The sequence below is a fragment of the Trachypithecus francoisi genome, unplaced genomic scaffold (assembly GCF_009764315.1).
Source record: "Trachypithecus francoisi isolate TF-2019V2 unplaced genomic scaffold, Tfra_2.0 Lachesis_group16, whole genome shotgun sequence".
Taxonomy (NCBI): Eukaryota; Metazoa; Chordata; class Mammalia; order Primates; family Cercopithecidae; genus Trachypithecus; species Trachypithecus francoisi.
Window position 1 is genome coordinate 75,526,390 of NW_022681461.1, and position 17,088 is coordinate 75,543,477.

General features: G+C 36.5%; 1 protein-coding gene across 1 annotated transcript in view; it reads left to right on the forward strand.

Moving 5' to 3' along the window:
* Positions 1–17,088, forward strand: part of SVEP1 (sushi, von Willebrand factor type A, EGF and pentraxin domain containing 1) — a 232,835-nt gene that overhangs the window by 81,178 nt on the left and 134,569 nt on the right. Inside the window, exons 6-9 of the mRNA XM_033237844.1 lie at positions 783–962; positions 4,847–5,044; positions 7,180–7,298; positions 14,793–14,922. Of these exons, the coding sequence (XP_033093735.1) occupies positions 783–962; positions 4,847–5,044; positions 7,180–7,298; positions 14,793–14,922 (627 nt within the window). The remainder of the gene's footprint in view (positions 1–782; positions 963–4,846; positions 5,045–7,179; positions 7,299–14,792; positions 14,923–17,088) is intronic.

Consider the following 17,088-nt stretch of genomic DNA (forward strand, 5'->3'; position numbering starts at 1 on the left):
TGCTCAATCTCAGCTTTTTCTTATTGGCTCTCATTAGTTGAGGCAGAGGTGGACAGTTGTAATCTTCTAGCTGGGCATATTACTAAGCTCAAGAAAACTGGTGAGAATGGCTATTGGGTGGGTAACTATAAGCCTCTACCACAGCAGTAAAAATAAACAAACGGATGTTAATGCATAATTCGAGATTTGCATCATGAGCTATGATTGGCAGGAATATTTGTGGGAAGGAGAAGTAAAAAAGCTAGAAGAACAAGAGTTGGGGTTGGACAGCAGAATACCGCAACTGAAGATTGCAAAAGTTGGGCAGCTTTGCAGAAACTAACACTATTAGGAGGCCTAGGATACGCCCATTAGGTGTAAGAACCAAGTTGATCATGAACCTGAAAACTGTCCTGGAAAAGACCACTTCCTTTCGTTGGAATGTTGCCTGAAAAATCACAGGAAAGGCCCAGCTAAGAGTGTCAGGTACCTCCCTTTTGTGATCATCTCCAATCTACAGTTACCATCTTCCATGTAGGGCCAGGCCGCTCAGACAGGTTAAGTTTCCCACCTATGGGCAGAGGGGCTGCATGCTGTGATATTATTTGGGCAATGCATTTGGTAAAACATGAACTTTCAATTGTCCCATAAGAACTCAAAAAATGGTGGTGTATTAGGTATCATTTGCTATTTTAAGAAAAGAAAATTGTCTTGCTTGCACTATGCAGGCATTGCTAAACTTGTAATTATTATCTTTATTCTTATTTAGTAAAATGTGATCTAATTGCTTTCATTTTATATAGTAAGAACATGTCCTCATCTCCGCCAGCCCAAACATGGCCACATCAGCTGTTCTACAAGGGAAATGTTATATAAGACAACATGTTTCATTGCCTGTGATGAAGGGTACAGACTAGAAGGCAATGATAAGCTTACTTGTCAAGGAAACAGCCATTGGGATGGGCCAGAACCCCAGTGTGTGGGTAAGTTTCTAGAAGGTGTAATGCCTTGGGTGATTCATTTCCTCTGCTCTGATTTCTCCAGTATTCTGTGAAGACCTAGAACTAAACACTAGCTGGTAATGAGTATAAATACACAACCACATGTACAGGTGTAGGTGTTATAGATACAAAAACAAATGTGTTATCTTACTCCTCTCCACTAGTAAAGGAATTCCTACAATGAATTCTGTTTTCCAACTCACAGAAGTTTATACCTTCAAATGACCATGCCTTTTTTCTTAGTTTTAATTGAGGCCAATTTGGATGGATTTTTTTAAAAACGCAAATACCTCATCATTCCCTTGCTTTGTTAAACATGTTTTACATTTATGTTATTAATGGAAGGACAAAATTAGGAACTGGTGAATCTTTAAAATTGCTTTATATTACACAAGAACAAATAAAAATAACTGAACATTCAACTGAAAAGTTAGGAAAATAAAACAACTGCAAGGAAAATTGAAAGAAGGATATAACCAGAATTGTTTAAGTAAATGAAAAAGAGCTCTCAGAATTGTTTAGGTAAATGAAAAAGAACTATCAGAATTGCTTAAGTAAATGAAAAAGAACTATAAAGGGAGAAGGGATGCAGTAGAATAGTTAAGAAACAAAGCTTTAAATAAAGTAATAAAATCGAATTTAAAATATAAGTAAGAAAAATTCAAAAATACAATTTTTCTGGCCGGGCAAGCTGGCTCACACCTGTAATCCCAGCACTTTGGGAGGCTGAGGTGAACGAATCACGAGGTCAGAGTTGGAGACCAGCCTGGCCAACATGGTGAAACCCTGTCTCTACTAAAAGTACAAAAAATGAGCTAGGTGTGGTGGCAGGTGCCTGTAATCCCAACTACTCGGGAGGCTGAGGCAGGAGAATCTCTTGAACCCGGGAGGCGGAGGTTGCAGTGAGCCGAGATCACAGCACTGCACTCTAGCCTCAGCAACAGTGCAAGACTGTCTCAAAAAAATAAAAAATTTTAAAAATAGAATTTTTCTAAGAGGTTTCCATACCATATAGTTTGGCCCAAATAATGGAAAGCCAGCCAATTCATGTTCTTGAACTATTATTTCATTGTCAACCTGACAATTATTACCAAAAAAAGATAGAAAATTATAGACCAACCTTACATATAACTGTAAAAGCAAATATACTAGCAACCCACATTGAAAAAAGAATAGTCGGCCAAAACAAGTAAAGTTTATTCTAAGATTGCAAAAGGAGTTAAAATTAAGTAATCTATCAATATAATACCTTACTTCATTATAGCAAATTGGAAAAAAATTTTATGGTTGCTTAGCAGAAGATAAAAATTCATTATTTAAGATACATTTTCAGTAAAATTTTTAAAAGCTCATATTGATATAACTCACTTAAAAAATGTCAATCTGAAACCTACAGCCACTTATGGAGAAACAATATAGACAGTCTTATCAAATCTGGCAAAAGAAAAATGTACTCACATTGTTTAGTATTATTCTTAAATCTTTACCTATTGTAAGAAATTATGAGATTAGAGATACTGGGATTCAAAATCGTCATCATTTGTAGACTACAAGCCTGCCCCCCCCGCCGCCCCCCGCCAAGAAATAGAATGAATCTACTAATCAATGAGAGGTCATTAAAGTCACAAGAATAGCAAATGTATCTGCCAGCAGAGATTTGAAAAAATAAATAAATAAAAATAAAACAAACAGCTTTTCTATATACAATGATAAGCAGAACATATGGTAAAATATGACATTCAAAAGATCTATGGAAAATATAAAATATGTCAGAATAACCTTAAATAGAAATGTGTGGAACCTGTATTAAGCAAACCAGAAAAATGTTACTGAGAGATGAAAATAATATTTTAATATTTATATAAAATGTTTTCAAAATGTTAAGTTCTTTCCAAATTATGTATTTATATATAAATTATTTATATTAATTTGTATATATTTATATTACTACATAATTTATATAATATACATTATAATTTTATAATTTATATATTTATATTAATTATACTAATATCTAGTAACTTTTATTTATGTTAAGTTCTTTCCAAATTAACATAAGGAAAGAACTTAACACATTACATATATATGTATTGCATATACATTTAATACATTGAATGCAAACTCATTCAATAGCCTAAAAGGGATTTTCTTTTCTGCCCTTCTTTTGGAATTAGGGATTGATTCTAGGATTCATCTAGAAAACTGTTATAGAGAAAAAATCACTAAAATCAGTTTGAAAAGGAAGATTAATAGGAATAGTAAATAGAAAGTAGCTCTACCAGGTTTTCAAATCTTTTTTAATCTGCAAAGATTAAGAATATGCAAGGATTGCCATACAGATCACAATTAAGGAAGCATCACAGGTAAGTTGAGGGAAAAAATGATTTCTTTAACTGGTCATAAGGGAAAATTGACTAGCTCCTTGTGAAAAACAAAACAAAATAAAGTTTTCTGTATGTTTTCAATTCACACTGAACACTGAAAAAAAATCTTCGTAGATTTTAAAAGATAAAAGTAAAACCATTAAAACCTAGAAGAGAATATATTTAACATATGTAAGTGAATGCTGACCAATCTCAGAACTTACTAAGCATAAAAGCAATGGAAATACTTCAAAAAGAAAAAAAACTCAGTAGATTAGACTATATAAAAGTTAAAGACGTGTTCACTGAAAGTACCATAAACAAGCAATAAAAAAAGAATAAAATCTTCAACAACTTTGACAGCCAAAAGGATAATTTTCTTACTTTATATAGGGCCGGCCCTAAATAAAGGATACTGAGTCTCACATTGTCATTATATTCGAACCACAAACTTGGCTTTGATTTTCCTGTTGATCAAAGTAGACTAGGAGCTCTGGGCAGGCATGCAGTTCACACTGTGCAGAAATAAAGAGACAAACCATTTCTCAGGAAAAAGATGGCTTTTGCTGGCACAGTTTGGAAGGAAATTATTTCACGGGGGAAGTATGATAGTGGAGTGAGTGTTTAGTAGCACACGGATTTTGCAACTTACTTGCGTGGTGACCTTAGGAAAGTTACTAGTGTGCTCAGTTTTTGTGTGTAAGTTGGAATACTTCTTACAACATATAATTAAATAAGTCAATACATGCAAAGTGCTTAGAATAATGCCTGGCACATAGTAGGTACTGAACAAATGTTAACCATTTATTCAACTATTCTAATAACATGGAAAATACAGACTAAAGATGTGAGTAATGCTGCCAGTAGATTCTCTACTACAAAAAACAAATGTGCGTATGGGTGAGTGCACATGCTGCCCCCCTCACATACACTCCCTGTATTAAGTCCTAGCCTTTATTTTTCATTCTATCTGCATTCTGCCTAATTCATCTGCTATTCTTTTTCTGTGCTAAATATAGCATTCAAGGTCAAGGCCCTAAATATAACAGTGATTTTAGGAAGGCTATTAGAAACTTTTCTCATTATACACATGCTTAAAAATAGCACCAAAAAGCTCATAAAATAGAGATTGCTGAATATATCACTTAAAACATGAAATATAGAATTCAATTTATGACTTTCTACTTCTAAGCCATAAAATAATATTCTGCAAACCAAATGAATGTGCTCCAAGCAAATGATAAAAGTCACAATCAGTGTTAAAATATCAGAAGTTTTTGAAAGTTTTGATGCACTGGCAAAAATAGTAAAAGATAACTAAAGAGGTATAGGTTAGCATTATTTACAATACATTAAACATTCAGTGTCATATATAGTTATCATTTAGCAATTTACATAAATCCCAGGGCAGCATAATTGTATTTTTCTTGGGTAAAAAAGAATCCGTGGCATTTCCAATTTGTGGGAACATGAGTAACATTCTCTCTCATTTCCCTACCGTAGAGCGCCACTGCTCCACCTTTCAGACGCCCAAAGATGTCATCATATCCCCCCACAACTGTGGCAAGCAGCCAGCCAAATTTGGGACAATCTGCTTTGTAAGTTGCCGCCAAGGGTTCATTTTATCTGGAGTCAAAGAAATGCTGAGATGTACCACTTCTGGAAAATGGAATGTTGGAGTTCAGACAGCTGTGTGTAAAGGTAGGTCTCTACACTGGTCAGGTTAAAAATCAAATGTGTTAATAATGCCATATAGGTGAAGTATAGGACAATCCTTCTTTGCAACTTTTGCTGCAAACCCATGATAATATGGTAGGTGCTACCCCAATACCCACTATGAGGATTTCTGATTCAAAGTGGTGGATTTACAAAATCCAATTACAAAATGCCAGACAATGACAGAAGAAATACACAAATAAGGAAAATAGTAGAGCTGAAAAATCAGGTAAGTTTTCCATAAGACTAAAATCTTTAGGGAAGTCTTGGTCTATATAAAGCAGGTGAGACAGAATTGATTTTCAAAAAAAAGCTATCAGCACTTTGAAACCTGGCATCACATTCCATTCACAAGAGGACATTGCCATTTTCTCTGCAACAAGAGCAGACCACTATGAAAAAAAGAGTTATTGAAAACGTAAAAGAGTTCTTAGAAGTAAAAAAATGTCCTGACTATCTCTAAGAGAAGGACAAGGGCAAATGAATGGAATGATTGCTGTTGGTAATTTAAAAGACCAAACTGAGAGTTTCCTCACAATAGAGAACTGAATGAGTAAACAAAGAAAGCACTTGAATTTCCCGATTGATCAAACCAAAAAGATGGAAGTTGAGGGATGCCAGTGACAGAAGGGGGAAAAAAAAAACCCCAATGTCCATTTAAAAGGAGTTCTAGAAGGTGAGAGGGAGAAAGGAGAAGAGATGGAGAAGAATTTTTCTACCAAGAGAAGAAAATGTCTCTGAGCTAGAGAATGGCTTAATCCTTTGGACCACAAATAGCTCCTGAGTATTGGGTTGGCATACTTTGACTACTCGTAGTGAAATTTCCGAGTTCCAGAGTTAATGGGAAAATCTTAAATAATTTTCCCTGGAGAAAGAAAGAAATCGCACGAAAGAAACAAGAATTAGATTCACGTTACATATTTCATTTACAACTTTAAATGCCACAAGGAAATGTAGCAATGTGTACAGGATATGGAGAGCAAATAAATATTTGCTCTTTAGACCTGGAAACTTTAGATTCCAGGTCCAGTCAAGCTATTGTTTAAGCATGAATGAAAAATCAAATACTTAAAAAAAAAAAATTTCAGAGCTAATATGCTACTATGTGTTCCTGTGGGAGAAAGTTGTTGAAGTATAAGCCACTTTGAGAAAAAGAAAATATAAATTGAATAAAATTTTGAAGAAACAAGAAGACATGAGACTTTATGAAATCAATTCAGATATATTCAGCCGGAAGTTACAGAAGACATAATTTAACATAAATTAAAATAAAAGATGTATTTTATCATATAACAAAAACTTAGCACTACCATGACTGGTGTGCATCTGTGTAATGTTAGCACGTCTAATTCAGCATCATAGTATGAAGTAAAAAATATAATTGGCTTAAATTTGTTGTTTGCTTTGACAGTACATTTCAGTTTCTACTAGTTAATTCTACTTGACAGCCTCATTTTCAAGTGTGGTTTCTACCTGTCACAGTCAACATTCATTTTTAAATTATTTCATTCAAAAAATATTTCTCAAGCTCCTATTATATGCCAGGGACCCTATAAGACAGTGGGGCAAGACATCCTGACCTTCAAATAACTTAAATTCTACTGGGGGAGAAAATTCAATTTCAAAATAGCTTGTTGAGTTTTATTGTTTGGAAGTCCAGAGGGCTATGGGATCTTGTGGAGTGGGCACCTCAAAAGGGCCTGGAGAATCAGCAAGAGCTTCCTGAGGAGCTGTGTCTAAGCTGAGAGTTCGAGGGCAAGTACTAGACATCCAGGTAAAGAGAGAAGAGGGCACTAATTCACGCAAATAAAAGAACATGGGCAAAGGCCCAAGTAAAAGAAAGGCCATGGCTTGACAGTAACTCAACGTGGAAAATGAGTTCCAGTAGGAGAAAAGGAAGAAATGAGGCTACGAGGTCAATAGGTGCCAGTTCAGGATTGGGTTCGTAAGCCATGCTGAGATAAACGATCAGGAAAGCAGGTGCAGATTCCAAACAATCAGTAACTGGGATGTACAAATGTGTCACAATGTATTAATATAAACTAGATTTTTACCTCTTCCTTAAACGATCTAGGACTACATGTCAGTGTATTAATCGACTTGTATATTTTCTGAGTTAGATGTGGAGGCTCCTCAAATCACCTGTCCTAAGGACATAGAGGCTAAGACTCTGGAACAGCAAGATTCTGCCAATGTTACTTGGCAGATTCCAACAGCTAAAGACAACTCTGGTGAAAAGGTAAGGTTTGCACAATGATGTACATCCTTTTTCAAATGAATTCTAAATATACTGCAGATATGTGTGTTGAAGACTTACTAATATGCTCATGATAATACTCATATTGGGGTTATCTATAGGGACAGAACTAATAGGATAGAGGTATATATGAAAGGGAGTTTATTAAGGACTGTTGACTCACACCATCACAAGGTGAAGTTCCACAATAGGCCATCTGCAAGCTGAGGAGCAAGGAAGCCAGTCCAAGTCCCAAAACCTCAAAAGTGGGGAAGCCAATAGTGCAGCCTTCAGTTAGTGGCCAAAGGCCCAAGAACCCCTGGCAAACCACTGGTATAAGTACAAGAGTCCAAAAACTGAAGAACTTGGAGTCCAATGTTCAAGGGCAGGAAGCATCCAGCACAGGAGCAAGATGAAGGCCGGAAGACTCAGCAGGTCTGCTCTTCTCGCCTTCCTCTGCCTGCTTTATTCTAGCTGAACTGGCAGCTGATCAGATGGTGCCCACCCAGACTGAGGCTGGGTCTGCCTCTCCCAATCCTCCAACTCAAATGTTAATCTTTGGCAACACCCTTACAGACACACCCAGGAACAATACTTTGTATCCTTCAATCCAATCAAGTTGACGTTCAATATTAACCATCACAATACTCTTTGTGTATAAATTCTACTCATAAATGTGAATGCTGCATCTGATAGAATAATGATCAACCTTGAATTTTTAATTAGAAATCTCAGATAAAATCCTCAAAACCAGAAACTTTTCATTCTATGGATTTGTTGTATTGTTGTAGCCACTACGATTACTTGACTAATAATTCTTTGCCCTTTACTAGGTTCTGAGGATCTTTAAGAAAAGAAAAGATGTAGAATCAACTATAATTCCTGTTTATGAAACTATCTTTTAAAATATGGGTCCAAATGATTGTGCATTTTTCAGTCAGAAAGAGATAGCATTGGTGTTTCTTATTCAAGCTTGTCTAAATCCAGCATTATTCAGAACATAGTATTTTAATTTTCTTTGTATAGTAGCTTGAAATAATCATCCATCAGATGTTAGAAAAATAGTTCATTTAGGAATTTTACTTCCTCTTATATGTACATGGTTAGTATTCACATACATTAAGATGCACTTAAATATTATGTTATTTCTACACTTATCTGTAAATATATATAAGTTGTACCAATCAGGATAGATTGGTGCCAGGGAATGTAGAGCGCAACATGGAAAAAATAACTGTTCTGATCATTGTGTTTAATATACTTACAATCAAGGTAGCTTTTAAATCTGATTTGAAAAGAGCAAATGTGATTTCTAGGGCTGAATGTACTTTAGGGGATTTGTGTGTTGAGCAGTCTCTCTTGTGTGATATTTCCACCACATCTTTTTCTTTTCACCCTGACCCTCCTGCCTTCCCCTTATAAGGACCCTTGAGACTACATTGAGCCCATCTGGAAAATTCAGGAGAATCTCTTAACTTTAAGATTCTTAATTTAGTCGTGTCTGCTAAGTCCCTTTTGCCATGGAAGGTAACGTATTCACAGGTTCCAGGGATTAGAACATGGATGATCTTTGAGGGGGCTGTTATTCAGCCTACCACATGGGGGAAGAACTTGAATGTGCTTAAAAGAATAAAAATAGAAAGAAAGAGAACCAATTGAGATGAAGAAGTTAAATATACAAGGAAAAGAGGGGGCAATTCATTGTGAATGGCTTCTCTTCAGAAAGTGGTCAGACCTGAAGCTTAACTAAAGGGAGTAAGTGAGAGAGTTTTGAAGTTTTAGGAGAACTGAGAAGTTTTTAAAAACTCATTCTGAGGAGGAGAGTGAGCAAACCAGAGAAATACACTAGGATTATTTGGCTACTATTGAAGGTCCATTTGAGTTTTGTGATCATAAACTTACAGAGATTAATCTGCACTATTGTGTGAATTTCTCTGAAATTGATGTGACTCTCCAACACAGGCATGAAGAAAGTAAATAATTGGGTTTCTTTGTAATGTAGAGTTTTGAAAGAAAAAAAGACAGAGAAACAAGGCAGTTTAGACAATTGGGAAAAAAGCCCCACTACATTTATTGTAATAATAGAACATGAACTCAAAGCAGGGTAAGAAAGAATAAAAAGAATGAACTTATGATGCTGTCATGAACATCCTTGTAATAAGTCTTTGTCTTTTGTCTCTGATTATTCCCTCAGAAAATTTCCAAAAAGAGAAATTTCTTGGTAGAAAAGTAGGATGCTAAATTATATGTACAGTGCAATCAAAACTGTAATTGTGTAACTGATATTGAATAGTCTGAACTAGAACAGGCACCAGTGGAAAAATAACTATTTTTCTACAGTCACAAGCTTTGGTTACTCTAGGGTATACCAATAGTTCTTTCCATAATTAAAAACCACTTTCAAGGATTAGAAAGAAGAGTGTTGCTGTCTAAATAAAAACTTGAATCATGTATCCACTTCAAAGCTTTTTCCTCTTGCAGCTCAGAGGTGGCCTGACTGACTTGAGAACAGAGGAGCCATGGATATTCTTTTCCTCCTTCTATGCCTCCCCATCTCTGTTTCTGGCCTCTCTAGGGTCAGGGCTGGTGGGATAAACAGAAAAATGGCTACCTCAAAGATATCCTTGTCATAATCCCTAGAACCCATGAATGTGTTTCCTTACATAGCAAAGGAACTTTGTAGATGTGATGAAAGTAAGGACTGTGAGATGGGAGGATGAGCGTGGATTATCCAGGTGAATCCAACTTAATCACATGCGTCCTTAAAAGAGAAGTACCTTTCCCAGCTGTGGTTACAGAGCGATGCTATAACAGAAGAAGGATTCGAGAGATGTGCAGTGAAAAGGACTCAATCTGCCATCAGTGGCTTTGAAGCTAGAGGAGGAGGACCATGCAGGCAGCCTCTGAAAGCTAGAAGAGGCAAGGAAACAGATTCTCCCTCAGAGCCTCCAGAAAGGAACTCAGCCCTACTAACACTTTCATTTCAACTCTGTAAGATCCATTAGTGTCTCTAACCTATAAGACCACAAGATAATACATTTTTTGTTGTGTTTGTTTGTTTTTTGCTTTTTGTTTGTTTGTTTGAGACAGAGTCTTACTCTGTCTCCAGGCTGGAGTGCAGTGGCGTGATCTCGGCTCACTGCAGCCTCCACCTCCCAGGTTCAAGTGATTCTCCTACCTCAGCCTCCCAAGTAGCCAGGATTACAGGCAAGCGCCACCACACCTGGCTATTTTTTGTATTTTTAATAGAGACGGGTTTCCGCCATGTTGGCCAGACTGGTCTTGAACTCCTGATCTAGTGATCCTCCTGCCTCGGCCTCCCAAAGTGCTGGGATTACAGGCATGAGCCACCGTGCCTAGCCCATTTCTGTTGTTTTAAGCTGCCAAATTTTTAGGAATTTGCTATGGAAACAATAGGAAATGAACACAGCTGGGAAAGGAGTATTTTTGAGGAAAGCTTCAAAAGTCTTTCATTTGTTTAAGGCTGTGTGGCCCTCTCTGTATTGCTGATGCACTGTGAGAAGAAAAAGAAAAAGAAAAAAAGAAAACCATTGTCTCTCTCATGTAGTCCATGTGCAGATTTGGCAGGAGGCCCTGAAGGAGCACCACCCCCTCCCCAACCCCTTACCTGCCATGAAGGTGCATTCTGGCAGGACCCCTTCTGCCCTTCCCCTTAGCTCCAGGCCCTGTCGTACATCCCACAACCTCTCAAAACCCCTAGAGCAGGGTGCAGGGCAGAACGACTCAAGCACTGCCATCTCCCCTTTCAGCCTATGTGTCTTCACCATGCCAACAACTGGAAGTGCAGGCTGACCCATGTTCAGAACAGCCTTCCTCCCAGTCTGTCCATATTGCTCAAATAAGCCTCCTGACTTCAGCATTCACCAGGAGAGATGCAGACACCTGTCAACATTCATATATGCCCCTAAACTCCAAGGCATGGGTGTCGGTCTCATCCAGCACTCCTCACATTGGAGTGAATCTATGGGTTTCTACTGCTCAGCAAGCATCCAGCCTGGGAGTGGGATGCTGGTCTCCGTTTTCTGTAGGCACCCCCTGTCTCCTGCCAATGTTCTATGAATGATTGTCTGAAACCCAGCCACTTGGTTTAAGGCAGTATTCCTCCCCATTCCTTCCCCCATGGAGAAGATAGGGGAAATGTCCCAACACTCTACCCAAGTGAATTCTCCTATTTCGTATATATGTGTGTTTGTGTGTGTGTGTGTGTGTGTGTGTGTGTATTCTATAATATATATATCTTCTAATGTGGGCTGGTGGTAAGTGCAAGGGGCACAGGACCAGTCCAGCCACTGCTGTGTCAGCCTCCTGGCGATTTTTCCATTCTTAGGAGCTCTCTTTAGAATATGTGATTACTTACCCTTTATACTCTTCAGCTTTAGGACTGTAGCTGCAATTATATGTGGAGGCAATATAGTCTTTTTAAATAAAGTTTTAAAAACGTGCATAAGCCTTTCATTACCCAATTATCTGTGGCAAAAGTATAAGAGTATCTATTGCATTTCACTCAAGTAAAATGAGCAAATTATCAGTTTAACTTTTCAGCAGCTTGTAGTTTGTTGATATAATCTGGGATTCTTATTCTAATTTATTATAGATTAATTAATATAGTTTTTTACATTATGCATATTCTCTTCAAAAAGTCATAACCTTTGATAACACATGAACCCTGACAACCACAATTTTTCATACTGAGTATGTGTTTACATAGTTTTGGTGTTTGCTGTCGGTTCTTCACACCATGACTTTTCTCTCTTATGAGGGATTTGTTGTGATTCACCTCATTTGGTACGTTCAGGTAGGTTCAAAATCCATTCTTTCAGAAAAAGTATAAACAGGTGGTATATTTACTAAGCCTTTGCATGTACAAGAACATCTTTTATTTCCAGATGAGCATTTAATGACTAAGAGAAAGGTAATATAGGCTGATTATTATCTTTTTTTTGAAAATCTCCTTGAATGCTGTGGGAATTTTTAATTGTACATCAAGTTATCTGGGATTTGTTTAAGTGATGCTTGTTGTTTATCAACTTTGGTACATTGAGAGTCCTTTTTATGTACAGAGTCATAGCTTTCTTCAAATCAAAGTTTTCTTCTATATCTTAGAACATTTTTCCTATTCCATTCATTCTGTTTTCTTAAGGAACACTGATGACTCATAAGTTATATCTCTAATTTCTGTTCTGTATGTCTATTATCTATTCCATGATTTGTACTCTAAGTTTTCCTCTGTGTCCTGAATGAGACTTTTAAACTTACTGTTTGCATCCCTGATTTAATTTCCTGGAGCAAAATAACTATTTGACTACTAAGATACAGATAAATTCACACACACACACACACACACACACACACACACCCCATTCTATAAAATATGTAATGCTATACATAGTAATAGATTACTTAAGTAAGTTAAAAAGGGATTCTACTTACAATCCAAGATAAAATATAAAATATTTAGGTTTATATTTAAAAAGAAGGGTGAATGGCACCCTAAAGGAAAATATAAAACATTGGCAGGTGAAATAATGAAATCAAATGGAAATACATGCCATATTTGTAGATTAAAAAACAAAATGTTTTGTTCTAGCTTTTCTGAAAGAAAAAAATTAAAAAGCAAAATATTTATAGAATAAATATATTTCAAAGGCATTCAGCATATTTTTGAGCATGAAAAGTGATTCTGCAATGGAAAGTAGAAGAATACCTAAAGTATCAAAAAGAATAATAAGAAACAGCTAGATCCATCAGAAATCAAAATATTTAATAAAATAAAAATAAACAGAATGATGCGGTACTATTCCATAAAGATGGATTTTAAATTATCATAAAGGGTGATAATTTAAAAATACAGTGAGTGATTTTTAAGATGTAAAGTTATACTCTCAAATCATACCACACAGAAAATATATTTCCAAATTATACTTTAAATCATTTAAAAAGTTACCATCAAATATATTTGGATGCTTATCAAATCATTTCATAAATAGCTTTCTAATCTTTTTTTTTTTTTTTTTTGAGGCAGAGTCTCGCTCTGTCGCCCAGGCTGGAGTGCAGTGGCGCGATCTCGGCTCACTGCAAGCTCCGCCTCCCGGGTTCACGCCATTCTCCTGCCTCAGCCTCCTGAGTAGCTGGGACTACAGGCGCCCGCCACCGCGCCCGGCTAATTTTTTTTGTATTTTTAGTAGAGACGGGGTTTCACCATGGTCTCGATCTCCTGACCTTGTGATCCGCCCGCCTCGGCCTCCCAAAGTGCTGGGATTACAGGCGTGAATAGCTTTCTAATCTTATTTGAAATATTTTAAAAACTGCAGTGAAGAAGAAATTTATCAATTTTTCAATGGATGAAAAAATAAACATACAATTCAGGAAGTAAAAAATATAATACATGCAAACTTGAGAATATAATCTTAGCATATAGCATTAAGAAACAGCTCATTAAAGCAATGACCTGGTGCCAGATTTTTGACTTAACCAAAAATTGATAATATTTAATATAGATCAGAAAATATGGGGAACTTTGACACTGGTTGACAGTGGGAATATGAATTGTTACCATTCATTTGGAAATAAATTTTATATTATCTACTAATAAAATGTTAACATTTGGGTTTAATAATTCTGTTCATGGAACTCTATTATAAGGAAATAGTAAATAAGCAAAATAAGCCAAACACAGAAAGACAAATATCTCAAGTAAGAACTAAAAAAAAGTGTATCTCATGAAGATAGAGAGTAGACTGGTGGTTATCAGAGGCCAAGAAAGGTGGGGGAGGGAGAGATAAGAGAAGTGAATTAATGGGTACGAATATACGTTTTGATAGAAGTCATAAGACCTCGTCTTACTTAGATCAGTAGGTTGACTATAGTTTGCAATAATCGATTGTATATTCCAAAATAACTAGAAGGGAAGAATTTTAATGATTCCAGCATAAAGAAAAGATAAGTATTTAAGGTGATGGATATCTGAAGTATAGTGATTGATCTTCATAAATTATATGAATGTGTGAAATTATCACATGTACCCTGAAACTATGTATATCTATTATGCATCAATAAAGAAAAGAAGAAGAAAAATATTTTTAAATTATCTGTTCAAAACTGTTTACAATGGAAATGTTTGGGTCAAACTAATGTCCTTCAACAGATTTTTCTTAAATTATCATATATTTATTCTACAGAACATTATGGAAATATTTAAGAGTCATCTCAAGTTGTAAAGACTGCATAAGAATGTAAAAGACGTTTTAAAACATAAAAGACATTTAAAAAACAAGGAGCAACATTTTGTTGTGTGCCAATTCTATAAATCATGTAAATAGGATAATCTGGAAAGAAATATGCCAGAAAACTGTGCCTTTTTCCTTTCCTGTATGTGAAATATTGTATCATTGTTAACATTACTAATAATATATAAATCAAAAAACAATAAACGCACTTTTGACGTTAACTTTCAAAATATTTATGTATCTCCAAAAGGTGTCAATCCACGTTCATCCAGCTTTCACCCCACCTTACCTTTTCCCAGTTGGAGATGTTGCTATCGTATACACAGCAACTGACCTATCCGGCAACCAAGCCAGCTGCATTTTCCATATCAAGGTTATTGGTAAGTGATATAGTTTGGTTGTTTCCCCATCCAAGTGTCATCTTGAATTGTGTCTCCCATAATTCCCATGTGCCATGGGAAGGACCCAGTGGGAGGTAATTGAATCATAGAAGTGGGTCTTTCCCATGCTGTCCTCATGATAGTGGATAACTGTCACAAGATCTGACGGTTTTATAAAGGGGAGTTCCCCTGCACATGCTCTCTTGCCTGCCACTATGCAAGACGTGGCTTTGCTCCTTCTTTGCTTTCTGCCATGATTGTGAGGCCTCCCCCGCCATGTGGAACTGTGAGTCTATTAAACCTCTTTCCTTGATAAATTACCCAGTCTCAGGTATGTCTTTGTTAGCAGCATGAGAACAGACCGAATCATTGGGCAGTTTTGTGAAAGCAATCCAGAACCCCAGAGACCACTTCTCCTTTATGATCAACAACTCCCTTGTCACTGATTCTTCCAACTGGCATTGAAACTTGCTCAAAGCACTCCCTGTTTGAAACCTACATACCCTTTAACTATCACCACTTCTTTTTGATTTCTTCCCATATGAACCCACATGAAAGTTCCCAATGCTTGCCATGTCTTTCTGCTTAATTGCCATTTATTCTGAGTCACCCAAGTCTGGCTTCTGTCCCCTTCACTCATGTAAACCACTGTCATCAAAGTCACCAGTGATCTCTAGTGTTACTCTGTACTTTTTGGTCCTCATTTTACATAATCTTTCCTCATATTTTACATTTATTTAATTTTTTCAGAGACAGGGTCTCACTCTGTCCTCCAGGCTGGAGTGAGTGCTATGCCATAATCATAGCTCACTGCAGCCTCAAACTTCTAGGCTCAAGCAATCCTCCTGCCTTAGCCTCCCAAATAGCTGGGACTACAGGCATGTGCCAGCACACCCAGCTAATTTTTTTATTTTTTATATTTTAGTAGAGACGAGGTCTCACTGTGTTCCCAGGCTGGTCTCAAACACCTGGCCTCAAGTGATCCTCTCACCTTGGCCTCCCAAAATGCTGGGATTATAGGTGTGAGCCACTACACTCAGCTACATTGTACATTATTAACCACACACTTCTTATCAAAACTTTTTCCTTCCCTTAGCTTCTTTGATGTTAGTCTTTCCCATCTTTTTTTTTTTTCCTCCATTATTTTTACCTAACCTTCTTTATCTCTTTTGTGGGTTTCTCTTCCTCCGGCTAATTCTCAAATGTTGATCATCTCTAGGGTTTCAGCCCTGGCCTTCTCTTTCTCTCTTTGTAGTTTTCCTGAGTGATTTTGTTCACTGACAACTCCCATATTCCTATTTCCAGTTCAAATCTCTTTTCTGGAATCCAAACTGGACTCTGAAAGCCTCATGGACTTTCCCCATATTAATGCCTCACAGGCATTTCAAACTCACCCAAATTATTTCCTAGCTCAGAAAAGGGCGCAGCCAACCACCTAGCTACCAAGCAAAAACATTGGAAGTCATGCTTGACTCCTTGCCCTCTTACCAATATCCAAGATGGTATCAGGTGCTATTGGTTTCACTTACTTGATATCTCTGAAATTTGTCCCATTCTCTCCATCCTCAGAGCCACCATGGCGGATCAGTCCTTTTAAATCTTTTTAGCCTGGTTTACTGTATCATCTCTCAATTGGTCTTCTGCACATTACCAGAACAAAATACATGGAGAGGTAGGCTATGTAGCAATCTGTAGTGGGCAAGAGCATGGACTCTGAACCCAAGCTGCTTAGGTTCATGTTCATCTGCACCACTTAAAGTCAAGGGGACCGGTTGCTGCTCCATACCTCAATTTCTTTATCCAGAAATAAAATTAATGAATGTATTACCTCATTGTGAGATTTTTAATTTGTGATAATATATAAACCACTTGATCTAGTGCCTGCCATACTTTAAGCTCTGTGTGAAAGCTAGATGACAACATACCGACATTTTGCAATATTTATCTCAGGTCTATTTTTCTTATGTTTATTTTAAAATTCATTATGTTAAATTCATTTTATTTTAAAAATGTTACATAACTTATTGAAATAACTAATATATATTAAACTGGTTCCTTACCCTATATATTACAGGTTTTGGTAAAAGTAGATGAAAGAAATCCAGTAAAAATCCGACTATTTCACAAGGCTTAGTTTCTAAAAATTCCTTTTTCAATGTTGTTTTA